Source organism: Armigeres subalbatus, chromosome 3, assembly GCF_024139115.2.
Source record: "Armigeres subalbatus isolate Guangzhou_Male chromosome 3, GZ_Asu_2, whole genome shotgun sequence".
NCBI lineage: Eukaryota > Metazoa > Arthropoda > Insecta > Diptera > Culicidae > Armigeres > Armigeres subalbatus.
Genome location: NC_085141.1, coordinates 106,695,754 through 106,723,752, shown reverse-complemented (window position 1 = coordinate 106,723,752; position 27,999 = coordinate 106,695,754). Strand labels below are relative to the sequence as shown.

The window sequence follows — 27,999 nt, the reverse complement described above, 5'->3', positions numbered from 1 at the left end:
CTCCCGGAATTTATCAAGGATTTGTCTCAGGGTAAACATTTGATCCGTCGTTGATCGGCCCTCATAAAAACCTGCTTGGTATTCGCCGACGAAGGACTGCTTCAAGCGGTTTCAATCTGTTGAACAGAATACGGGACATAATTTTGTACGCCGAATTAAGGAGGGTTATTCCTCGGTAATTGGCGTACTCCAGTCTGTGCCCTTTCTTAAAGAGAGAGCAAATGAGGCCGTCCAACCAGCTAGCAGGCATTTCCTCGTCTTCCCATATTTTCGACATAATATGGTGCAGAACTTCATAAAGCTGCTCACTGCCATATTTGAGAAGTTCAGGCCGGAACGTACAGGCATAAGTACGTTAAGCATAATGGACGCTAGGCACAACGGACGTTAGGCATAGGGGAGACTGGGTAGACTTGATCCCCTTTTCTGATTTCGGATGTATCACAGCCAAAAATAAATAAACATACGCGATTTCCACACATACTCTCTAAGGAATATAGTATTTAACTTTACTGATGTATGACAGTCCTTAAATTATTGTTGTTATTGATACACAATCGATTTTTTAGAGTGCTGTCAAAAATCGACTTTTCAAATATTCGGGGGAAATTGATCCCTCTCCAAGAACTTGCTTTGATAAAATTAGAAAGGTGCCCTCAGATTTTTTAAATATTTTTGCTTCAAAATACGCGCAATTTTCGAATTGCTGTACGTATAAATGAACGATTTTTGTTATTGAATTCGACAGCACATGCAATTTTAAAATTTGGGGAGACTTGATCCCCTTTCTATGATATCTACGCAATAAATATTTTTTCCTGCCAACCCTTCATCAAATCTGTCAAATCTACACAAAATTAGAAGCCTGAGAACAGATTTATATTTTTTTGAATTTTTTCGCCAAATTTTTGTATGGGTGACTAATGGGGGATCAAATGTCCCCATATTGAGGCAATAACTTCAAATCCAAATATCCTAAAACTTTGATGGAATGTTGACATTTTCATCAGTACAAATCATTAAGCATATTTATGGCTTTGTGCTGTGAAAAAACGAAAGCATTTGGTCATTGTTATGAAAAGTTATTCAAATTTTGCGTGACCAATAAAAAAATCTTTAGGAAGGTCAAAACATACAAACCGCCCTGTAGAATAAATATGGTTGTCAATCCAAAAAATAACTCACCACATAAAGGTCATTTGTCTAGAGGATCTATACTAAAAAATACGCTAGAACGAAACTACTTTAGTTCTCGATAAAACAGGGGATGATCAAGTCTCCCCGGGGATCAAGTCTACCCACCTTCCCCTAACGGACGTTAGGCATAAAATGACTCAAAGAAAAGCCTATGACATAAAGAATGCAGAATTATGCCAAACGTCCATTATGCCTTATGTCCGTTATGCCTAACGGCAGGGTGACCAGCGAACCGGGAAAACGTGAAAAAAACGGGAATTGAAAATCACCGGGAAAATGTCGGGAACTATGCGGGAAATTTAATAACCATCGGAAAAATTTCCAAATCTGCCTTTACCTTTTTGTAAAAAATAGTGCAGTAATCTCAAACATCATGAGAGAATTGGTAGACACATTCGCTCATTCCATTATATTTCAAATTTAACAATTTTTCGTACATACTGTAAACTTATACACATTTCTAAAGTAGGTAATGTATTTATGAATTTATAGACCCTAGATACCCCATTGAATCAAGGATCAATCCCCACCAAAGTTGAGTTTCAGACACAGTAATTAATTACCGCTCCAGGTTACTTATACCCAGAATATGAGCATCAACTTTAATTGCACCAATTTTTTTTATATTAAATCTGATTTGATTTTTTATTAATTTTTAATTATCTCAATCGATTTCTTTTAGGTTCTCCAATTTGTTCAAATAAATATAGTTTGTATTCCTCCTCTTTTATTTCAAATATTGCAACATTTCCAAAGCCATTAAAAAAGCTGAAAAATACCTCCGTTTTCAACAATTATTTTGTATTCAACAAAAAAAATCAAATTTTGTTTTTCACGATCCTCAAGATACATCAAAGAGTTGTGACGATGGAAATTTGATTCACAGTTACACATTATATTGATTTGTGACATCATATGAGGTTTAGGTTCGGTAAACAGGTTTTTTTTTATTTCATTCGTATTCTTGATTACGGACGAACTATACTTTCAAACGTTAACAAGAATATGGATTTTCGATTAATAGAACATTGTACACATGTTCTTAGAAAATTAGGTTTATTATCAAATTGTCGAATTTTGAATAAATGCGATACAGGAGATGTTTTAAAAAAAATCGAAAAAATCGTATTTTTTCTGTAAGGTCTTGTTTACAATCCTTACTAGAAATTTTACAATGAGATATAGGCTTTGGATTAAAATATGTTCACAAGTTGTATGGCAAAATCTGGTTTGAAAGGCCCTGTTTCTGATAGCGCATTGGTGGACACAAATAAATATAAATTCGAATAATTATTAGAAGTATGCCTGACAAGTTTCTTAAAGCAATCGAACAATACCTTAGCTTTGTTGCTTTTTGAAAAAGTTTATATAATTCTATTTAAAATGTTGTTAAAAATAATTGTTAAATATAATTGTATTTAAAATTTATTACTACATTATTTATATTTCAATTATATATAAAATTTCCAACCATGATAATTTAAAAAAAAACTCAAAACTTAGAACTCATGTACGATTTTAACCAAATTATGTAGATTCGAACAACCGTTTGCATGATTTGTGTTATTCGTTGCTTAATGCAGGAATTTTACGTTCTCCGCATAGCATATGTGATAATCTTAAATTTGTGAAAAATAAAGTGCTTATTTGTTAGTCTTAAAATCCGTTTTGTTGAGAAATTTTTTTTCTGACAAATGATTGAAATGATAACATTTTGCATGAAAAATTCAACCGCGATATTTTTCTGCAGAATTGCAATGTCTAAATAGTATTATTTAGCTAGTAAAAATAACTCTTCTACATTTATTTTGCAGTTGCAGTATAATCAGGGTTCGTAAAGCTCACTCAATCTCAGGAGCACATGATTTTCCCTCACGAAAGTTTTCGGGGAGAAATCGCTTTTCGGGAAGGAAAAACAGCCTGGAGAGTGATAACAATTTTTCGCTCACTTCGATTTCCGCTAAACGTTGGTTTGCTCTTTTTCTTTCATATTTGAGTCTTTTCGTGGTATCATCAATGCAAATGGTAGTAGCTTATGTGGAACAAATAACTTAACGTTTTCATACAGATAGCGTGATGGTGTGGCTAAAGTAAGCGCATCCCCGCAGCTAGTATGGTTTTGGGAACCCTAGAAAACTCGGCTCAAAATTCAAAAGAAAGAATGAAACCACCTAAATTTAAAGAAAAGGAATAATTTATTTATTTTAATAGACAGAAAAACTCAGATCAATTCACCTGGCAGCATGCTTTTCTGTTATGCGATGCCTATGCGTACAAATTTCATCGCATACCAGTCATAAAAACGTACAAAAATGGAGGCGATATATCTAGATTGCTTTGAGAATAGATCCTATGTGCAAAAGAGAGTCTCTCTTTGGATCTATTCTCTTTCGATTATTACGAAACTATACAAAGGTTTACTCCAAATTTCTTGGCAGATATCCAAAGACAATAGCTTTGTCTATCATGCTGAAGTGGACATGTAGGAAAACATGCAAAACTAGCCGATATATTAGCGAAAGAGAGCGTGATCAAAGAGAATCTCTCTTTTGCACATACGACCTATTCTCAAAGCAATCTAGATATGTGTATTTCTTATCCAATAATGCACGGTAGTGCGATGTGCACGATTTTTATGCGAGTTGGTCGTTATACATTGCGATGTAATTTGTGATAACAAACTCTGTTTGACAGATAGTCCGATTCCATTTGAGTTTGTTTGTAGGAATATGTGATGTTAACAAATGAAACTGGAATATAAACTCGTAAAATAGCCTACTGTGCGGAAAAAAACGTGCAATGGGTAATGTTTTCAACATAACCGTGAGTAGACGTAGGACTTGTATAAACGTAACGTATTTACATTTGACTTCTAACTTTTGGATCTATAGAGTTTGATTATAGGTATTGATATTGGAAACGACAACTTCCATGCTGTGTAGAATTATTAGCAATTTGTTTATTCAAAACTTCTGGAAATAAAACTAATAATTAAATACATAATTAGAATTGCTTTGTTTCTAACTATTAAGCCCTCATTTACTCAAGCAAATGTAGGGCATCTATAGATTTCTTATTGATGATAGTATTTGAAGTTTAAAAATTTTATTTATAAAACTTCCAGACTTGGGCACAATGTGCTATTTTAGGGGAACTGTCTCGTTTTCCAAACAAAGAAATACAGCACCAATTTCGTTGCTTCTTTTTGCTAACATGCGTTCTAACTGCTGAAAAAAATCACAACAATAAGAAACAGGTCAAGGAGCAGTAACCCTACTAAAATAGAGGAGGTACTGCTAATACGTCAACGAAAAATTATTTAATGTTTTGATCCCAAACTCCGAGTCTACGTCAAGTTTAATAATACAATTTTTCAGAAAATGAAAAACAAAAAATAAGATAAAGTTTATTTAAATATTCTTCTGGAAATTATTTTTTACGGACTTTTTTAAAACATTTACATGTAAGACAGCGAAATTTTCTAATCTAAAATGGATATTAACACTATTGCTGATTGTGCATCTTTAATTGCTAATGCCTTTTGCAAATAAATGAAAGTAATTATTTTAATCAAATTTTTTATTTTCATTAGCGTACTTTTTTTCTAGGGAATCAGAACTGTTATAGTATAACCATGTTTCAATGTACGTGTGGTTCAGTACCAAGCACAACTTAACATATAGTCAGTCATATGACATGACTCATACCCATCCCGGGATCATATGGATTATGAAACCCATCACCTGGATGAGCAGACCAAATCTCTCTAATTTTATTCTTCCTCATCCACCACCGCTGCCCTCGCTGCCACAGCCATCATCGGCCTGTAGCCGTGAACCCCGAGCGATGCGATGGGCGATTGCATCCATCGCAACCGACACCACTGCATCCGACCATCATCAAGCACAGAATGACAAAAAAATGCGCCCACTTCTTTTATGCATATTCGCAGACCCACCCACCGGCAGTTCTACCGCTGGTGACTGTGTAGGTAAACACAGCGAACGAACGAGACGAAAAATGCGGGAGCAAAAAGCACGTCAGTTACGCGCTGCTGTCACAAATTGTAATGACTCGCACACGGCAGGCACTGCTTCTTTTATACACAAAGAAAATCTTCCGGTAAACCCGAACATACCGTGACATACCGCATTCTGATGTCCGTGTTAGGAATGCACGGGATTGGTTACATATGAAATTTTGACTGGCTTTGACAAGAATTGAAATTCTCAGTAGCTTATCGTTAATAATCTTAAGTTTCAATAAAATAGGCAAAATGGTGGAGAGTGTCCTAGTCGATTGATATATAATTCTAAAAAATCCATCGAAAGATAAAGGCGCTAGAAACGTTCAAAATCTTCCCTTCCAGCGTAACGCTCTCGATTTCCAAAAAATCTAAATGACACCCAGTATAGTAAAGAAAGACGTAAGTTCTACGTCAAAATATTAATAAACCGATGACCAAAGCGATTTTGATGAAATCTGGATCGCTAAACGATTTTAATCGAGCATTTTCATGCGATGTGTGGTTGTCTGAGACAAAGCTTCAACTCACTACCCAAAATATAGACCACTTCCGCCAACTAAGGATTTGGCTAAATTACGTCCAAATCCCATATCTAGAGGTATTAATAGACCCACAAAAGAATTAATCATATTACGGGTATTCACTAAACGGCGTAGGTTGCTGCGTATCTGATTATTGAAATGTTTCATATACAATCACAAGAGACATATTTCAAATCGTCAATAAAAATTTTCTATAAACAGTTAAAACAAAATGACAACTTACGAAATATTAGACAAAATTAGAAGTAAACTTACTGTTTGACTATTAAAATTTGTAATACCAATATTGCAATTAGTAGAAGACATAAAGATAAGTCCAATTTTCCAAACTACTTCTTTAACAGCATCAAAACAAAGGAAATCTCTTAGATTAATATTTTGATTCATTTTAACATAACTTGTACCTATAAACACTATCAGAATAATATCCCCAATTTAAGTGTTACTTGGAGGTGGCAATAGTTTCACCCGTTGCCATCCTATCCAGTGTCCATCTTGCCCTACCTTATCCTATATTTATTTCGAAACATCTATCAGAATGACCATAGCTGGTGCTAAGGTACGTCTGTAGTAACACCTTCCCTATCTCCATAAGTACTGGATCATTCTGCCGTTTGATCACGGTGCACATCTAGAAATAATCTTTTATGGAATTTTCTTGATTCAAGAAATATTGTAAAATTTACAATAGTGAAACTTTCAATCACTGAAAAAAATTCTCAAGTCAACAGCAGGAACCTTTGTCATTCAAATTCTAAAATATCGAATCATAATTCTTTCCTCGCAGTTTCCATCCCATCCGAAATCCGAAAGATCAATCTCAACATTTACGCTACCGCGAGTTACTATTAATGAATACATATTGTTTAATGGCCCATCGAAAACCAATCGCCCATGTTACCATCCGCCGATTGAGAAATACTCAAACTGAAAATTAAACATTTTCCTTTCTTTCCGATTTCTTCCAGATCTGTGCGCTGCTGGCTGGACCCCGACGCAGGCTGCTGCAACCCGTATAGGGGCGATACGGAGGAGCAAAAAAGTGAGTGAGATTCCCGTTAGGTCGGTCGGTCGGTCTTTCGGTCGGTTCGCTTGGTGCCATCGATGAGCAAGCGCGCGGCGGTGGCCACACTGCTGCTGCTGCCATCGACGTCGTCCGGCGAGTGTCGGGTTTGCCCTTTGGCTGCCATTCTGCTGCGCGCCGCGAGCCGTGAGTGAGCGGTGGGGTCCCGAATGCGGATGGACGGACGGAGAACGGGGACCGAGAACTGAAACCACTACCACAACAGGCAGCCGGACGGACCCGTTTCAGGGGTTTCGTTTTGGTTTTAGTTTTCTTGCCGTTCCGAAGACGGGCAGCAAGGAGTGATTCCAAGTGAGTGAGCGAGTGAGTTCGCAGCATAAGGCAGCATAAGGAGAAAGAGCATAAAAGTGATGGATTAACACATAAAAGGTGCTAAAAAATTCTCGGAAAACTTGGATCGGCGGGTTTTCCTTGCTCTCGCGTGATTGCACGGGACGGGCGGTTAAGGAGGAAATGGTCTCACCGTCGTTGTTGGCGTGTCAACATTGTCAAAAACCTCGAGACCAAAGTGAAATTAGCGTCGTTTAGCGTTGGTGGCGGCAACCGTAAGAAGCAAGAACAGCCCAAAGCCATAAGGCTGCGAATGAACAACACGCGGCTGAGGGTCTGGGGTAGAATACCGAGAAGACGGGGATGATGGATTGTTTGAAGGTGTGAAAGGATGTTGAGGTTTTCCCTAAGGCTATCTAGCTCTCTATACTGTGCAGGAGATCCATCATAAAGAAGGATCGTGGGTTCGCTGCCTAGGGTATTAGAGTGTACCTTCCGTGTTTGAAATGGATGACCAGTTTTGTTGGGAAATGTTTGAGTGTGAAGGTAACACTCACGATGGCCAAGGATTGTGAGTGAAAAGTGGCTACAATAGCAATAACAGTGAATGAAACGGCGAAAAAGCGTCGCGAAAGGCAAGAGAAATTGATAGTACTCTACTAGTCGCGTATTCGCGTTACCTATACTACTGTGTATGCAGATGGGAATTAACCCCCAAGAAGAAAGTTGAATTTTGTTGTTGCCGAGTTCGTTGTTGTTGGTGCTATTACTGAGGAGAAGCGAGTTTACACATTATAGTGCTAGTGACGAGATTGCGGACTGCTAGCTTGACTGGCTGGTCTGCTCATGCCTTCCCGCCTAGGGTAACTCGGGAGGAAATATTCGAGTGCTATAATACTGTGTGGCTACATTGTCAGGAGTTGACGACGACGACACCCCCTCTTAGAAACATGCTCGCGCGCTCTGGCAAAATTATGTAATCCTTCGGCACGGATTCTGATTCCGTGATTGATGAGCTGTCCTGGTCTAATGTTCCTTCGCTGGCGTCATCATCATCGTCAGCAACGGCAGCAATAATAGTAGCGAAGCATTAGTACCCAGTAGTGACGACGACCGTCGACCGCGCGAGATGGAGATTCAACGATCGAAGCAGGTATGTCAGCGAGTTTTTTAGCCGTGCGCAAATTTAGGTCACCCGTTCCCTTCTCTTTTTCTCGGCTTTCGGGCCGTTTGTTTGTTTGTTTGTTTGTTGAACAGGGACAGGAATTATCAATCTACCTTCACTAGCAATGAGAAGCAGCTGGTCTTAGTGTAGATGATTATTCCTGAATGAATATTCATCATCATGTGTTCATGCATGACCCTAACTAACACTATTATTATTCATCGATTGAGTAATGTTTCAATGAAGTTCATTCTACTTGCGATGTCAACAAACATCTGTCAAAATCACAAACGAATATCAAGTCGCAGAATTTCAAAATCAAACGTTTTGAATATCATTTCGCGTTGTTTTTTAAAATGGATAACGAAGAAGCTGGTCCATCTCGCCCAACTAAGACTGCATCCAAACGTAAAGCTGGTAAATATATATATTCTTTTCTAGAATTTGTCGTCGAAAGTAGGTGATTACTTATGATTTCTTGCAGGAAAACCAACGCTTCAGGATATCGCTTTTCGCTTCATAAATCGGAATGGTTCTACCGGCCAGTGTGCGATTGATGCTTCAAGTAAGTGTACATATACACAAACACTTGTGGATGTTGGCAATTTCATTCGCCACTTCCGCACACGCCATCCTGAAGCTGCTAACAAAAATGGATTGCTGAAGGATGAAATGATACCGGAACAAAAGCCAAGAATCATAACGAAGCGATTGGTAGCTATGGATGCTCAACTACTTGTTGATTCTATCATCAAAATGGTTACCTGCAATCGTCTTCCACTGGAATGCGTTGAATGGGAGGGATTTAGACAGATTCTGGACCCTCTTTCTGTCGCTGTTGGAGTGACCATTAATAAGAGCACCATTAAGTCTCATCTGCATGGAATTACCGGTCTGGTCCGAAAAGCGATAGCCCTTGAAATGCGATGTAAACTAATATCGTTAAAAGTCGATACTGCTTCGCGATTCAACCGTCACATTTTGGGGATAAACGTCCAATATGCCAAAGGCGGTGCAGTTGTAATCCGAACTCTAGGTAATATTTTTATTTCAAAACCATGTTACGTCAATATAGTAGTTACTTCTATTATCTACACTCTACAGGTATGATTGAGCTCAGGGAAAGGCAGACTGCAGCGGTTTTGAAGACCAAAATCTTGGAAGTGCTATCTACATATGGAGTCACAATCGAGCAGATCTACTCCGTCACGGTTGATAACGGAGCCAATATGTTGGCCGCCGTGCGAAAGCTTAAAACGGACCTGGATTGCATGCTACTGCAGCAAATAGAAGAGCTTCGAAAAATGGAAGTGGCAACAAGTGATGCAGACGAGGACACTTATGTGGATTTTGCTGGTGATCTTGAGCTAACGAAGGACATATCGGAACAGTTCCAAGAACAATTGAATTTAATAAGATGTGCCGTACATACACTTCAATTGGCAATCAATGACGTGCTCAATAAATCCGATGAAACGGTGAAACAAATCACTACTGTGGCCAAAAAATGCAAAGGAGTTAAGTACACACAATTTTTCGATAATTACAATGCGTCGCTTCCTCCAGTTTGGTGTCCAACGAGATGGGGTGGCATTTTTGAAATGATGGATAGCTTTCATAGTCAGAAGCAGTTTTTTGAAAAACTCGGGCAAGAATTTCCAGAACTGGGTGAGTATAGAGCATTTTGAATATCATTTCAATCATAATTACGACTACAAATCATTTTAGAGCTGTCTTCGAGTTTCTGGACTTTCATTGCGAACTATGTAAGCGCATTCAGACCACCATACATCTGTACCATCAAGATGCAGGAGAAACATGTGTCTCTACCTGACTTTTATTTGGCTTGGTTGATGACATTGAGTGAAATTCGGAAGCTTCAGGCAAACCCTTTTTCAGCACGGCTGGTGGAGTCATTGACGGGGCGGCTGGAGAACTTGAAAGCATCGCGAGCTTTTCAAGCAGCACTTTATTTGGACCCACGTTTGAATTTTTTGAACTCAAAATTGTTCAATGACGACGAAAAGCTAACCATACAGGTAAAATCAGTGTACGATCGAATGATATAATATGTTTAATGTGTATCGTAACGTTTACAGAACTACATCGTGGAAACATGGGAAAGGATCAGTAAGTTGAGTCCCCCAGCAGAAGCTGAAGCCGATCAAAGTGGTACCAGTGAAGGCTGTAATTTCGACGACTTCATTACCGATCTTTTTGGTGGTACCCTAGATGAATCATCTAGTTCTAACAGTTCAAAATTCGTTCAGCAACTTAGGGCTCAAGACGCAGAACCCCGTCAGAGTTTCAGTCACGACGTTTGGGATTACTGGCTGAAAAGAGAGAAAAGTCACCCAGAACTATTCGAAGTAGCGATGGTGGCGCTTGCGGCTCCATCAAACCAAGTGTCGGTGGAACGTGGTTTTTCTGCGCTTGCGTTGGTGCTGTCTCCACAGAGGACAAACTTAGGTCCGGAAACATTGGAGAACATACTATTGATAAAGCTGAACCAAGACGTATTCAAACGAGAGATATCCAATTATGATTGGAAAGGCATATAGAAAGTGTAATATGCTATTTCTGCACGTTGTGCAGTTCATTTTAACATGTATTCATTTATTCTACTACAGCTTTCATTATCACATTGCTTAATTCGTTTGAATGAAGTTCACAAGTAGTTTTGAAAACTTTTATTCATTTTAACTAATTTGTTATGAGTATTACGCTAAATTTCAATCTTTTACAATTTTTACTAAACAACTTAATACCAGCGTACTTGCAGACTATGGGATTAAAATATAGTCATTAATAAATAAACACTTAAATAAACACACAAAATGTTGTCAATTATTTTCAACTCTATTCCATTCATTATTTTCCATTGGGTTATTTTACTGACTGTCTGAGTTACGTAAGGCTTAATGCGTATGATACTGTAAAAAATGACTAACACTGAAAGGCTGTGCGCTAGTTCATCCAATCTGACTATAAATCCAGAACTATACCAATCAACAGTCACGACTCTTGATTTTTCGTAACTCAAACGCTTTTATATGTATTCAATATGGAGACCAAGACCGGAGTGATCTGTGCACTCTTTCCATTCAACTCGGTCATAGTTCATAGATCAACAGGCATGGTAAGATAGTTGTGGGAGATGTGGGAGGATCATTTGAGCTTCTCAAGATTAATTGGATGGGTGCCTAACGACGCCCGATTATATCGCTCGAATCAAGTTCGAATTCCGGTAACGGCATGCATTTTTTTTTCACTGCGTGACGAAGTTGTTAAAGTAGATTATACTATTTTTGTCAGTAAAACAGTGACGAATGATAACTAAATGTGTTAAACTCAACCCTCTTTTGTGACGTACTTATTGGGGGGACGTAAACCAAATGTGACGTAAAAAGAATTTTTGCTAAAATTTCTAGTATTTCACTCAATTTATTGATCGTTGGATACTTTTAAATACATTCACTTGCGTCTTACATGAGGTATTGTAAGATCTCTCCATATCCAGGCATATGAGATGTTATAAAATCTCCAAATTGTCCTGGAGTTTGAATCAAATGATCTGCCAAATCAATCAAAGCATTCATGATGTCCCATGCCGTGGTATCAACTCAATTATGTCCTCCGAGGATTTATCTTTCACTTGTGTCTCAAAACAAGACATATGAGGTGTTGTAAGATCTCCAAATTGTCCTGGAATTTGAATCAAATGGTCTACCGAATCTACTGAGACTTCCATGGTTACCCCAGCCTCGGTGTCAACCCGAAAATGTCCTCTGATTATTTGCCTTTCATTTGCGTCTTCAATTCTTGCATGTATGAAGTTGTAAGATCTCCTAATTGTTCTGGAGTTTGAACTAAATGGTCTACCGAATCTACTGAGGCTTACATGATGTTCTCTGCCGCGGTTTGATCCCATTCATGCCCTCTGAGGATTTGCCTTTCATTTGCGTTCCAATTGCAGGTATATGAGATGTTTTAAGATCTCCAAATTGTCCTGGAGTTTGAATCAAATGGTCAAAATCAAAATCAACCAAGGCTTCCATGGTACCCACAGCCGCGGTATCAACCCAATCATGTCCTCCAATTATTTGTCTTTCACTTACGTCTCAAATCCAGGCATATGAGATGTTCTAAGATTTCCAAATTATCCTAGAGTTTGAATCAAAGGGTCTACCAAATCAACCAAGGCTTCTATGATGTCTATTTGTCTTTCCATTGTCTCAAATCAAGGCATATAAGGTGTTGGGGCGAACACTCCAGTTCGTTCGAATCGCGCCGGGGACTAAGACAAGGTGATGGACTTTCGTGCCTGTTGTTCAACATTGTGCTAGAAGGTGTCATGCGGAGAGCCGGGTGTAACAGCCGGGGTACGATTTTCAACAGATCCAGTCAATTTATTTGCTTCGCGGATGACATGGACATTGTCGGCCGAACATTTGCAAAGGTGGCAGAACTGGACACCCGCCTGAAACGTGAAGCAACAAAAGTTGGACTGGTGGTGAATGCGTCAAAGACAAAGTACATGCTTGTGGGCGGAACCGAGCGCGACAGGGCCCGCCTGGGAAGCAGTGTTACGATAGACGGGGATACCTTCGAGGTGGTCGAGGAATTCGTCTACCTCGGATCCTTGCTAACTGACGACAACAACGTTAGTCGTGAAATACGAAGGCGCATCATCTGTGGAAGTCGGGCCTATTACGGGCTCCAGAAGAAACTGCGGTCGAAAAAGATTCGCCACCGCACCAAATGTGTCATGTAAAAGACGCTCATAAGACCGGTTGTCCTCTACGGACATGAAACATGGACAATGCTCGAGGAGCACTTGCAAGCACTCGGAGTATTCGAGAGACGGGTGCTTAGGACCATCTTTGGCGGTGTGCAAGAAGACGGTGTGTGGCGGCGAAGAATGAACCATGAGCTCGCTCAACTCTACGGCGAACCCAGTATCCAGAAGGTAGCTAAAGCCGGAAGGGTACGATGGGCAGGACATGTTGCAAGAATGCCGGACAGCAGCCCTGCAAAGATGGTGTTCGCTTCCGATCCGGCAGGTACGAGACGGCGTGGAGCGCAGCGAGCGAGATGGGCAGACCAGGTGCAGAACGACTTGGCGAGCGTGGGGCGTATCCGAGGATGGAGAGATGCGGCCTCGAACCGTGCATTGTGGCGTCAAATTGTTGATTCAGTGTTATCTGTTTAGATGTTAACTAAATAAATGAATGAATGAAATGAAGGTGTTGTAAAATCTCCAAGTTGTCCTGGAGTTTGGATAGCTTGCGAATTGCGTCTCAAATTTTGGCATGTGAGATTTCCCAATTGTTCTAGGCTTCCATTATGTCTCCAGCCACGATACCAACGCCATTATGTCCACTAAGTGTATTTAGATTACCTACCAAATGAACAACGACTTGCATGATGTCCTTAGCAGCAGTATCACCCCAATTATGTTCTCCTAGTATTTATAGTTTACTTGCGATCCTCCAAATTGCTCTAGAGTAGTAACCAAATAGTTCACCAAATCAATCTCGCCTGGAACTATGTCTCCAATGACAGTGTGTTCCCAATTTTGTTTTATATTTATTAGCGAGGCTTTAAGCCATAGGCTGGCTCACCTCCGTTCCCAATTGTGTCATCCGAGCACATGCACATATTTTATTCATGAAGATGACATGGTCCAGGTTCTTCAATCTGCCCTATGTCCCCAGCACAGGTATGTACCCATTCGCGTATTCCAAGCACATTTTTTGTACATGAATCGTGATCTTCTAGGCCCTCTTAATTGACCTGGAGTGGGGACAAATAGTCCTCAGTCCTCTAGTCCGCATTTTCAGAGCCCATACACATGTTTCTTACATGAGGATTCGACGTTCTACGTCCTCCAAATTGTCCTGTAGTGTGAATCAAGTAGTCTATCAAATCTCGAAACACATAATTGGGTTGATTATGCGGCTGGGTACATCATGGAAGCCTTGATTGATTCGGTAAACCATTTGATTCAAACTCCAGGACAATTTAAAGATCTTACTACGTCTCATATGTCTGTACTTGAGACGCAAGTGAAAGAAAAATACTCAGAAGACATAATTGGGTTGATACGCGTCTGGGGACATCATAAAAAGCCTTGGTTGATTCGGCAGACCATTTGATTCAAACTCCAGGACAATTTGGAGATCTTACAACATAACATATGCCCAGATTAGAGACGCAAGTGAAAGACAGATATTCGAAGAACATAATTGGGTTGATACCGCAGCTGGGGTCATCATGGAAGTATTGGTTGATTCGGCAGACCATTTGATTCAAACTCCAGGATAATTTGAAGAACTTAGAACAATTCATATGTCTGGATTTGAGACGCGAGTGAACGACAAATACTCGGAGGACTTAATTGTATTGATACCGCAGCTGAGAACATCATAATGGCTTTGGTTGATTCGGCAGACCATTTGATTCAAACTCCAGGACGATTTGGAGATCTTACTACGTCTCATATGTCTGGATTTGAGACGCAAGTGAAAGAAAAATACTCAGAAGACATAATTGGGTTGTTACGCGGCTGGGACACCATGAAAGCCTTGGTTGATTCGGCAGACCATTTGATTCAAACTCCAGGACAATTTGGAGGTCTTACAACATAACATATGCCCAGATTAGAGACGCAAGTGAAAGACAGATATTCGAAGAACATAATTGGGTTGATACCGCGCCTGGGGTCATCATGGAAGTCTTGGTTGATTTGGTAGATTATTTGATTCAAACTCCAGTACAATTTGGAGATCTTACAACATATCACATTCCCAGATTAAAGACGCAACTGAAGGACAGATACTCGTTGAACATAATTGGGTCGTTACCGCGGCTAGTGTCATCATGGAAGCCTTCGATGATTCGGCAGACCATTTGATTCAAACTCAAGGACGCTTTGGAGATTTTACTTCATCTCATATGTCTGGATTTGAGACGCAAGTGAAAAAAAATACTCGGAGGACATAATTGGGTTGATACCACGGCCGGGGACATCATGAAGGCCTTGGTTGATTCGGCAGACCATTTGATTCAAACTCCAGGACGATTTGAAGATCTTACTTCATCTGATATGTCTGGATTTGAGACGCAAGTGAAAGAAAAATACTCGGAGAACATACCATGATACCGTAGCTGGGGACACCATGGAAGTCTTGGTTGATTCGGTAGACCATTTGATTCAAACTACAGGACAATTTGGAGATCTTAAAACAACTCATACGCATGGATCTGAAACGCAAGTAAAAGACAAATACTCTGAGAACATAATTCAGCTGATACCACGGCATGGAAAATCATGGAAGCCTTGGTTGATTGGTAGACGATTTGATTCAAACTCTTGAACAATTTGGACATCTTAGAACATCTCATATGCCTATATTTGAGACGCAAGTGAAAGACAAATATTCGGAGGTCATAATTGGGTTGATACCGCGGCCGGGACATCATGAAAGCTTTGGTTGATTCGGCAGACCATTTCGTTCAAACTCAAGGGCAATTTGGAGATCTTAGAATAACTCATATGCCTGGATTTGAGACGCTAGTGAAATACAAATACTTGGAGGCCCTAATTGGGTGGTTATCGTGGTTGGGGACATCACGCAAGCCTCAGTTGATTTGGTAGACCATTTGATTAAAACTCCAATTTGTAGACCTTACAACATCTCATATGTCTGGATTTGAGACTTATTTGAAAGACAAATACTTTGAGGACATATTCAGGTTGTTACCGTGGCTGGGGACATCAGGCAAGCCTTGGTTGATTCGGCAGAACATTTGGTTCAAACTCCAGGACAATTTGGAGATCTTAGAACAACTCATATGCCTACATTTGATATACAAGTGAAAGACAAATACTCAGAGGACATAATTGGGTTGATACCGTGGCTGGGGACATCACGCAAGCCTCAGTTGATTCGGTAGACTATTTGATTCAAACTCCAGAACAATTTGTAGACCTTACAACATCTCATATGCCTGGATTTGAGACGCAAGTGAAAGACAAATAGTTGGAGGACGTATTTGGATTGTTACCGCGACTGGGGACATCAGGAAAGCCTTGGTTGATTCGTCAGAACATTTGATTCAAACTCCAAAGGCAATTTGGAGATCTTGGAACAACTCAGATGCCTACGCAAGTGAAAGACAAATACTCAGAGGACATATTTGGGATGAAACTGCGGCTAAGACGTCTAGGGAGTTCTTCGATGACCTGGAAAGGAACGGCAGCTAAAGACATATTGATATTGGTTTATTGGATAGCAGCCCTTCGGTTACGCGGGTTGATCTCAAGACCTATACTGCAGGGAATTCTTGGATAACCTTGAACGGAATTTAGTTCAATATATCAAACAGGGCATGAACCATTTATAAAAAGAAATAACAGCTCTTTCGTTACGCTTGTAGACCTTAGGTCCTTGGTTACGCGTGTAGACTCCAGGAAATTCTTGGATGACCTGGAATGGAACAATTTTTGAAGGCAAATGATGAATATACAAAGCATCTACTTTGTTTTTTGGGTTTCTAAGAGTGCCTTCTTATAGGCTTACTTCTGTATGTCAATAATGTTCAAATTCTTTTTACGTCACGTGCCGTAGAAAGGAGGCCGTAAAACGAAGTGACGTATAAAAAACTGCCGTAAAAAGAGGGTTGAGTGTATTTGCAAACGCGAGCACCGAACATAAGAACAGTTTTGGTCAACAATTATTAAAATTACCTACCGATGTCTGTTGACCTTCCAGGAGATGAGATTCGCGGTTGATTACATATCTAAACTTTAAGAAGCAAAAAGGCTTTAAATCAGTTGTAGAACTCAAGTAGCAGCAGAGGCAGACCCATAGGTCCATGGCGACGTACCTTCCATAATAAAATAAAAGAAGTCGACCGAAATCTAACTCGATCAGGGGGAATATCATTCAAGTCAACCCTTTGCAACACTCGTGGTGTACTGGTTTCATAACTAATCAAGTAAGTGGAACACCATAGACGGAAACGGAGACAGCAGACCCGCTTCGCAAACACTCCAGTTCGTTCGAATACCTTCGGCGACCTCGCCGAGAACTACGACAATAGGATGGTTTTTCGTGCCTGTTGTTCAATATTGCGCTAGAAGATGTTAGGCGGAGATCCGGGTGTAACACACATGGTACATCAGAGGTAAAAAAAGGTGGATTGGTGCTAAACGATCCGAAGACAAAGTAAACGTTATAGTGGGTGCATCCGAGCGCGACAGGATCCACCTGGGAAACATTTTAACGATAAACGGGAATATCAATACATGGACTAAGTGTTTTAGAAGGAAATAAATGTTGACAAAGCTTATTTTTACTTTTTTTATTCGACATGTTTCTTAAAAAGTAGGTCGTTTTAATCCAACTCTTGTGTCTCTTATTAAAAACATATCAGTGTCCAGTTTAGATTGGTATTCGCTTCGATTTTCTTCGATGTAACTGCAACCGTCGGCTATGGTACGATCTATTTTTTGCAGAAAGGATAGTTTTAAATACCGTATTACATTATAAAAGATATAGTACACTTCCTATTAGTGTTACTTACGGGCACGAGACGTCATAGCGATTTGTATAAGAGGTTTCAGGTCAATAAACTCTTCTGATGCCGCTACACATGCACGCAATCCCGACATCCAGATCAGTATCCGGTTCGAATCAAACGTTCGCTTGCCTTCCTATTTCAACCAGCTTTTCTGATCAATGTAATAATGTAGGGATACTGCAGTCAAAATAAAAATGCCTTTCGTTATCATGCCAAATTTACTCCTCACTTTACATACTGTTTAGCCAAGTTAGGTTTATTGCACTACTGATTCCGTTGCAACGGGATTAAAACAGCATGCAGTGTCACTGTTTAAGTAATATCCTGCCTTTATCGTATAAAACTAAAACTCAAATTGCTCAATAAATGATATTCAATTTCCCGACTTTTGAAATGATTATCGTTTTTGTTTTTCGACAATGGATTTTGATTTTGACATTAGTGAATTTAGGAATGAATGAATCTGAATGAATGAACCAAAACAAGAAACGAATTTGAGGATCATTGTTTATTCAATCGGAGATAGGTTGTCTTGTCAAATATCAGGTTCAGATGTGTAGTAGTATATTTATTGTAAGTTGTCTCAAAATTCATCCGATTTGAGGATTGTGTTGGTGATTTTTGCTGTCCCTGGTTTGTTGGGGAGTAGATGATGTCTGTGTACATACGGTCGGACTACTCCGTACCAGCAGCTTTGTGTGAGTTGTAAAGTCGGTTTTTATTGCTGACTGGTGCGGTTTTATTCATTCACTCGGAATTGTATCTATTGTTTTGAATTGGGGAATGCTTTTACAGAAATGGAAGTTGAACTTGTATTTCACAACAGATGTGCGTCATTCGTATAAGAGTGATGTGAGTCCTATGGTATACTTTTATGTGAATAAAAATAATAAACACAAATTAAGATTTGAATACATCTTAGAAATTGTATTTCATATTGTACTAGCAGTTGATTGCGACGCCGCACTCTAAGTAAATTTTTGTGCGATAGTATTTGCTTTCTCACTACTGACACTAATGTGATTCTTTTTTACACTGGGAATACTGCTGTCATACGCATATTTGTCCCATGTTTGCTGGGATTTCCTATATACATGGGACAATTATGCGTAGAACGGCAGAATTCGTTCCGTACAAAAAAGGTTCAAAATTTGAAAATCCGAAAATGTTACCTATTATATTCCGATCGTATTGACCTTTTTTTGTGGGCTCATGTGAATGTTCGCCTATTTAGTGTTGAATTTAACTATGCCTAAAAACACTCTTATAAAGTATACACAAATTCAATTAATTTGGTTTTGTATCCAAAAATTCAACTATTATTTTTTTAATTCCTATAGTGAACATTTATAAATTTTATTTTTGAACTGGCCGAATCAATTATTGCGATCTGAAATTATGAACGTGAGTTGATATGAAAATTACTTATCGAAAGACCAAAAAGACAAAATCAGAGAAATTTCTTGTATTCGCGATGGTCATGTATATTGCATTTGTAGTTTTCGATCTCTAGAATCGACTGGTGACTGGCGTTAGTTGATTGATTAGGAAAATTCCGAGATTATTTGGTCACAAAGTAGCAGGGTGCTCGTCGCTTAAGCGGCGTTGAAGTTATTTTCATATGTCCCCACGAGCGTATTTCATTCAAAAATGGTCCTCTTAGGGGAAACGGTAGATAGTGCTTTTGGAAAATGTTCAGCAGCATATACGCATAATAGCATATGGAGACACATGGTACTGGTACATTTGTGCAATGATTCATCTTGTGACTAAAATTGTTCCAGTAGCAAGTGTAACGATCTAGTAGCGGATGATAATGCTGGGGTTCCGCCACAACCAGAATGTTTTTCTTCTTTGGTAGCAGCTCTTTTGATGGTGGCTCGTATTGAAGAAATGATCGAGTGACCAGCATGGGCCATGAAACCATTTGCTGCATTTTAGCGAGCTATGCCCGTTTAGACTGGTAACGTCAATATCCAACAAATGTGGTCCTGGTTGTCAATAGATTTCTGGCGCCTTCACTTGCGCTTGGTTGAAATTCGACGAGGACTTTATAATTAGGAATCCTAATTCATCCACCGGATCACTTCCAACACACTTTTGACCATTTTCGCAGCTTGAAACCTCCTTTACACAATTCAACAATATGACGTTGAAGAGCGCAGCATTCGATCATGGATGATGATTAGCTGCTTCAAACGCCGTTTTGCGAGAAACGAGGATGGATATATTCCAAATGTCACCCTCCTTTTGACACGTTGCAATAGAATAGGCTTTTCCGATGAAAGTCTTCAAGATCCGCTGTAGAGGGGTATCATTTGGATAAACCATAATGTACAGGTACATCCAATATTGGAACACCTAGTAGTGTATTCATCTTGGGTACATCTTGTGGATGTCTGCTACGAGAGTCATGGCATACTTGCTGAAGAGCAAAACTAGAACCAAAAGCGTTAAATGCACTTTTGGACCTTCTCAATTTGACAACATTCGCTGCTGTCAAAAAGTTGAAAAATTCCTTCTCTTTTAGTCCTGATGGCATTCCATCTGTTGTATTCTGCTGCTGTTTTCGCTGAGGAACAATTGAGCTTCATTTTCAAACGATCACTGGAGGACGGCATTTTTGCGGATATTGAGGATGTCAAAATAATTGTCAGCGATGTTATTCTTAACCAATCAAAGAACTACATCTCTACCGATCAGCATGATTTTATGCCAGGTAGATCAGTCACTACGAACCTGTTTAACTCCATTTACACTTGAACCTGTTATTACTGCTATAAAGGCTCATGTCGATGTTATCTACATATACCGATTTAACCATTTCAGGCCCAAATTTTTCCAAGCGGTATTACCCAATAAATTTGATATATTCCATTTGTTTTCGTGATTAATAATGGAGAAATGACAAAACAAGTTGAAAAGTATTTGAACCGTTTGTTTGAGAAACTGTATTGCGAATCTTTTCAAAATTTTCCATTTTGCGGATTCCGCAAAGTTCTACCGCAGCTGTCAAAGTTCTACCGCCAGCCTGCAAATCTTCAATACACTGAAACAAAAACCTGGTAATTGGCGTTGTCATCGTAGAATGCCATGCCAAATAGCAGAGAAAAAGTATGAAGTGACAGCTGCGGTAGTTTGAAAATTGTACCGGAAAAAGGAAAGTTTTCTCTGGAACAGCAATATATGTAACATTTTTGGCCAAAATGAGATTTTTTTTATATATTCTGAATCCTCGTCCAAAAATACGTATTCTGGCAAAAAAAAACAAAAATAAAAAAAATTGTTCAGGAATGTATGAATTTTTTTTCGTTGTTTGAGAAACTGCATATATTCACGCACTTTGAAGAGCAATTGTGAAGTACTGCTTACAGTTTTTACACTGGAAGTGCCCCAGGGTGTTGTGTTTTGCCAAAAACTATTGATCTGTATCGAAGAAATCGAAAGATTCGGTGCCAATTTGTTCAAAAACAGTTTTTTGTTGTTTTCTCGAAATTGTGTAAAATGGATTTATGCAGTTTCTCTAACAAATGATTCATTTTTTTGGGATGTGCTAGACCATCCAAACTGTCCTTGAGTTCAGAACTTGCGATCTACAGCCACAACACAAGCTTTTTTCGTCATTCCAAGCTTGGATATGCATTCAACCATCTCCATAACATGTTCCTGGAGATCAAGAGACATAATCAGATGGTTTTGGGATATCCTAGGTCTTCCAAATCATCCTTGAGTCCAGAACTTGCGATCTACAGCCACGACACAAGCTTTTTCGTCACTCCAAGCTTGCATAGGCATTCAACCATGTCCATAACATATTCCAGAAGATCAAGAGACATGGTGAGATGGTTTTGAGATATCCTGGGTCATCCAAACCGTCCTTGAGTCCACAACTTGCGATCTACAGCCACGACACTTGCTTTTTTCGTCAAATCAAGCTTGGATATGCATTCAACCATATCCATAACATATTCTTGAAGATCAAGAGACATGGTAATATGGTTTTGGGATATCCTGGGTCATCCAAACCGTCCTTGAGTCCAGAACTTGCGATCTACAGCCACGACACTAGCTTTTTTCGTCACTCCAAACTTGGATATGCATTCAACCCTGTCCTTAATACATTTATGAACATCAAAAGACAAGGTCAGATGGTTTTAGGACATCCTGGGCCATCTAAAGCATCCTTAAGTTCAGAGCTTGCGATCTACAACAACTGTAATAATCACATACATATAGCAGCGTTCGGAAAAGATTTCCTAGCAACTGTACTGCCCATGATCGCATATTTGTAACATTTGCATTTTTGTTCATTTTGTAAAAAAGCCTGTGAATCGCTCGGAAAGCTCAATTTACTGCATCTAATTCCACAATAGTAAAATAGGCTTTACTATCTTGCTAATCTGTGGTAAGCTGGAAATGATTGAGTTTGTGGGGAGGATTGACAAACGATTTACAAAATCAACCAAAATGCAAATGTTACAAATATGCGATCATGGGCAATGTAGAACTCTAGTTTAAAGTATAGTTTAGGGTATAGTTTAGGTGAGCTAGAATATCCAAAACTTTATAACGATGTTTGTAGGATTCCAGGAGATGCAATGCATATAGTCAAATACGTATAAAAAGCTTGAGTAGTGGAAAAAGCCATGGCTACAACTGTTGACTGCACCTCAAGGATAGTTTGGATGACACAGAACATTTATACTATCTGCCGATCCATGTTATACTTCCAGTAGATGTAACGGATGTGGTTGAACTCGTATCAAAATTTTGTGTAAGGAAGAAAGCTACTGTCACAAATAATGATCGCACGTCACGAACACAAAAACAGTTTGGATTACTCAGAATATCTCAGATCAATCTATCGTTTTTTTTTACTTCCAATAGATGTGATGAACAGAGTTGAACGTAAATCAAGATATTGAATGGCAAAAAACGCTAGTTTGCAAGCTTAAGAACGTAGATTCAGTGCTACAAGACAGTCTGGATAACCTAAAATTTTCCAAATATCGCATTTTTGAGCCGGGAGATCTTCTAGAAGCTGTAATGCATGCATATTGAAGCTTTGGAGACTGAAAAAAGGCTTTATTGTAGCTGTAGATCTCAAATCCCGATCTCAAGGACAGTTTGGATGACCCAGAATATCTCGAAACTATCTTACGATATCTTTTGCGCTCCCAGGAGCTGTAATGGATACAGCTGAATGCATATTGAAGCTTTGAGGACTGAAAAAAAGGTTTATTGTAGCTGTAGATCTCAAGTATCGAACTATAAGGATAGTTTGGATGGCCTATGACGTCCAAGGAAGATTAAAAATAGTTTGTTGTATATCACGGTAACTCTACGGATACATTTGAATAAAAAAAATATTTTAAAACAGGACCATTCGCTACAAATATACCTTATATCTTCCCTTTCCTAACTTCACCGTGTTCAGGACATTCTAGGTTGTCGTAAGGCCTTAATCGCCCATGCCTGATATTTTTCCCTGATAGTGGAGTTAATTTCAAGCAATTTTGCTCTTGCGATTATTTATCCATCTTGCGATTTTATACAACCATTTTTCTTTTGGGGTCATATATGACCCCGTGGGCCTGAAAGGGTTAAAGGTGGCTTTCGACAAGATCGACCACAACATTTTGTTTTCCACCGTAATAAAGATATAAGAAACAATCTTGTCCACACTTTTGCGTCTCGGTGTAAGTAAATTATTTTCAATTTTCTCAGAAAATTCTCCTTAATTTTCAATGAAAATTCTTACATATGTCGACTAGGAATGGAAATTGTGCTGGTAATAGATGGATACTCCTCAATATCTTCACGGTAAATTCTTCTGAATTTCTACAAATCTTCTAGAAAGAAATTCAGAGGAATTCCACAAACAAAACCGCAGGAATTTTAATAAGACTCAGTAGAAAATCGCTGCATTTGTTCTTTGGTAATGTTTCTACAAATATTTTTAGACACTTTTCCAGGATTTTATCTGGGAATCCCTCTAAGAATTTCTCCAGAAAATTCCAGAAAAAATCCTCCAGGAATTCCTTCTAAAGCTCCTCCGTTAGTTCGTTAAGAAATTCCCTAAGTTCCTGCAAGAACTCATCCAGAAGATCCTCCAGAAATTCATCCGGTAGTTCCTTCACGAATTCACGAAGTTTCTCCAAGAATTCTTCCTGAAGATTCACCAAGAAAGTTGCATAAAGATTCTTCAAGAATGTCTCCGAAAGTCTCTTCAGGAAAAATCCCCTCAGTAATTTCTTAGGGAAATCCTTCAGCAATTCCTCCAGAAAATCCCTCCGGAATTTATTCTGAATTTCCTCCAAAAATCCTCCTGAAATTCCTTCAGGAGTTCCATTCCATGGTAAAGAACTTCGGAAGAATTCTACGTGGAAATTCGGTTCAAAAAATCCCTTGAATTTTGTATTAAAGACTAAAGTAGAAAATCCAGAAGAAAGTCATTACATCTTCTCGTGAATAGGGTTGGGAAAAATCAAATTTTCAAAAAATCGAGGATGATTACACTTACCCGCGATCTTACTTTTAAATAATCAAGTGATAAAAATTCGCTAGCGATTAAGAATCGTTTGAAAATCGTATCTTGATTTGAACCATTTACAGTTACATTTTAGATTTTTTTCCAAATTGTCACGAAATAAAAGCTGAAGAGCTATATATATTTTTTAAATCTTTCGTTTATAAGGTTAAAAGACTATTATTCTTCCATTTACTTCCACTATTAACTTTTTTATGTATCCAAAAAATCCAGAAGAAAGTCATTACATCTTCTCGTGAATAGGGTTGGGAAAAATCAAATTTTCAAAAAATCGAGGATGATCAAACTTACCCGCGATCTTACTTCTAAATTATCAAGTGATAAAAATTCGCTAGCGATTAAGAATCGTTTGAAAATCGCATCTTGATTTGAAGCACTTACCGTTACATTTTTAGATTTTTTTTCCAAATTGTCACGAAATAAAAGCTGAAGAGCTATATATATTTTTTAAATCTTTCGTTTATAAGGTTAAAAGACTATTATTCTTCCATTTACTTCCACTATTAACTTTTTTATGTATCAACAATCAGATACGCATTTCGTTTCCTACTTGGAAACTTCTTCAGTGTTTGTTATCGACTTAACACTGAAGAAGTTTCCAAGTAAGAAACGAAATGCGTATCTGATTGTTGATACATAAAAAAGTTAATAGTGGAAGTAAATGGAAGAATAATAGTCTTTTAACCTTGTAGCATTTCCCCTAAGACGCTCTAAAATAATTAATCACTTTCGTTTATTTTGGAGGCTCAAAAGAGCTTTTTTTCGTAGTTTTGGCGATGTTCTTTTTTTGCACGCCGTGAAAGGCAAGCATCGCTGGGTCCGGAATCACTTTGATAAGCCGACCGTCAAGAATTTTTAAAAATTGTTCGCTTTTATTCGGCAATTGAAAAGTCGAATAAAATGTTTTGACTACATATATCCATCAAGTCGCGTTCTTTCCGAACTAGCCGCCGTCCAGATAATCGTTCCCTTCAACGTCACACAGCGAGGAAAAAACCCCACGCACAACGAATGCCCGGTGGCTTATGATTATCGACCGAAGATTCTTTATTTCGCGAAGGGTAGAAAAACTCGCACAATGCATTGCAAAGCAAGCTCGGTATCTTATGCATTCTTTGTCTTGGTTGCTTGAGAGTAAGGCTGGATTACTACCAGCTACGAAGATTGGGACTTTTTTTCCCCAAAAAGCATAGTTCGTATTGGTGTGACTAGAAGTCTATAGAAAATTCCAAAAATTTGTCTGTAAAAATCACAATAAGAGTGAACCTTATCACTTTTTTTTGATCTGAGGGTTCTATGGCTTCTCAGAGTACTCTGAGAAGCAATATTTCCTCAGGAATCTCTGGCGAAGTAATTGCAAAGTATGTTGATTTCTTTTTTCAGCGATACATGCGTGATATTGTGAACATAAAGACAACCATACACAAACACGTCTCAATTCTTCGAATTCAATCAGAGCATTAGCTAAAGCATGAGATCAGATACCAGATACGAACTTTTGGATATGTTCCAGTAGAAGCCGCAAAGCTAATTTCAGTTTATATAGTCCTACCGTATACGTTATGAACACAGAAGCAAATGCTTCGCTTCTAGGCCTAACAGTAAATTACCTAAATTAGGCAAAACTTCTCGAAAATAACTTCTGACGGAAGCCTTTTCTTCGCACACCATTCAAACATTATCATGGGAAACTTTTCCAAAGAAAGCTCACAATCACGCTTTCGTTCCGATTATCATGTGTTGTGAATACACGATAGCTTCTATCTGCGATTTATGGAAACATCGTTTCACAGACTTCTCCTAAATCAGTCCGTTCTGCGCCACAATGCGACACCGACGACGCGGCAGTCAACTCAGAACTTCATAGGCTGCTTGCTCAAACTTTTCAATTTGTTTGATTGCTAGCGGAATGAATTTCCCGGAAACTGGTAGGAAAAAAAAACGAAACGACTCATCAGCCTAGCGAGAACGATACGCTTCGGTAGGAATTGGCACAAGAGTATTAGAGCTTTCGCTTGCGGTATTCGACATCCTACCCCCATCGCCCGCACCAGATTATTGAGGTCGGAGGGTTGATGTCGGTTAGGAAATCAAAACATTTTTCATCTTTGTGGTTTCACATTCCTACTGGAACAGAGCCTACCGTCAACTCGGTTGTTCAACGTGTACGATGATACATTTTTCGCAGGAAGGGGAGAAGATTTCCCACCAGAACAGATCCTCTTCCGGGCGGAAATCAAACCTGTCTCGGTTCACTGGAAAAGGCTTGGGATCCAGCCGTGGCAGCCGAGTATGCCATGCTAGCGAATGCAATGATGGATGATTTTCAGCGGAATGAAAATGGCAGCCGCCAATAGCAACCGATCCGAGTAGGTACCGACACAGTTTGTCGAGCTGGTTCCGCCCGAGGGCGGCAGTAGCGCCGCAGGGGCTTCCTCTGCTAACAATTGTTTTTGTTTATGAGAAGAAATCGACCAACTTTTAATTGGATGAGTTCGGTAAACGCGCACCCACTATTGGTTGGCAGTTCGAAAGGATTCGAGTGGTTATAGACATATCTATGTCATTGGGCACAGCTCCTGGAAGTGGAAGCTTCAAATGTCAGAAGATTTAAATCTATTTCGTATACATAATTGATGATTTAGAAGTTTACCGATGAGGATTTAATAAGTTGACGACGTGATTTCTGGATCTATATTACTATATCCGGGGGGATTTTGAGGGTGAAATGTGTGACCTTTTATACCTAACCACAAGATAATTAGCATAGATGATTTTGTTGTATTATTTTTTTGTCTTTAGAAAGCACGAGAAAGGCAAAATTTGGTTGTACGAAAAAGGCAAAAGGGATATTAAATTAATGATTTCGTGTGTGTTACTTCTACGTGAAGTTAAACGATTTACAATGATATGGAAATGCTAATATCATCTTCCAAACTTGGACGTACATGTTCATGATAGCATTAGAGGCGAAAGTATAGAATTGATAGTTCCGTTAGGATACGGCAGGCATGAAGAATGTTTTTATAGAAGTCGATTTGAAAGCGAGCGGAGGGCAATATTTGTGATGGCACATGTGCCATCATTCTTCATGCCTGCCGTATCCTAACGGAACTATCAATTCTATGCTTTCGCCTCTAATGCTATCATGAACATGTACGTCCAAGTTTGGAAGATGATATTAGCATTTCCATATCATTCAAAATGGATATGATTTTTCTTTGGAAGAGAGAGAGAATGATTTTTTACCAAATTGTTCAGTTTAATCGAAGAATGTAATTAGACTTTTTTCCGGGTATTGATTATCCTCATGGTTTGCAGAAATCGCTCTCAATAGATAACGAACAACGATAAAAGAGAGGCAAAAACCTCTAACTGACTAATAACAAGCCATAATACAAGTTGGTAAAAAACTGATTCAGATAGATGACCCCCCACCAAGGGGGTTTTACAAAATGCTTCGTTCTCGCTCATTTTATGTTGGGGACCACATATTTTTTCCCCGTAAAGGGTGGTATGGACAAGTAGCAGTCAAGGAATGATTTTGCTGCTGACATTCCTTTAACAGTACGGAGC

The 27,999-nt window shown here is 39.0% G+C and overlaps 2 protein-coding genes and 1 long non-coding RNA gene across 5 annotated transcripts in view; 2 read left to right on the top strand and 1 right to left on the bottom strand.

Moving 5' to 3' along the window:
• LOC134224593 (latrophilin Cirl) overlaps nt 1–27,999 on the top strand; it is a 169,683-nt gene that overhangs the window by 28,891 nt on the left and 112,793 nt on the right. The window contains exon 2 of the mRNA XM_062703999.1: nt 6,735–8,273. The gene's annotated coding sequence lies outside the window, so the exon portion shown is untranslated. The remainder of the gene's footprint in view (nt 1–6,734; nt 8,274–27,999) is intronic.
• On the top strand, nt 8,642–10,846 carry LOC134221867 (uncharacterized). The gene is made up of 6 exons (XM_062701038.1): nt 8,642–8,702; nt 8,770–8,850; nt 8,926–9,321; nt 9,390–9,953; nt 10,014–10,324; nt 10,385–10,846. Exons 1-6 carry the CDS (start codon nt 8,642–8,644, stop codon nt 10,844–10,846), a joined length of 1,875 nt encoding a protein of 624 aa, XP_062557022.1.
• Nucleotides 17,640–18,281, bottom strand: LOC134226803 (uncharacterized). Of its 3 annotated transcripts, XR_009983563.1 has the most exons (3): nt 18,112–18,281; nt 17,877–18,050; nt 17,640–17,795 (listed from the first exon to the last, which is right to left on the bottom strand). It is a non-coding gene; the product is annotated as an uncharacterized LOC134226803 (long non-coding RNA). The 3 variants fall into 3 exon arrangements; XR_009983561.1 differs by having other exon boundaries at nt 17,877–18,281; XR_009983562.1 differs by having other exon boundaries at nt 17,640–17,783; nt 17,877–18,281.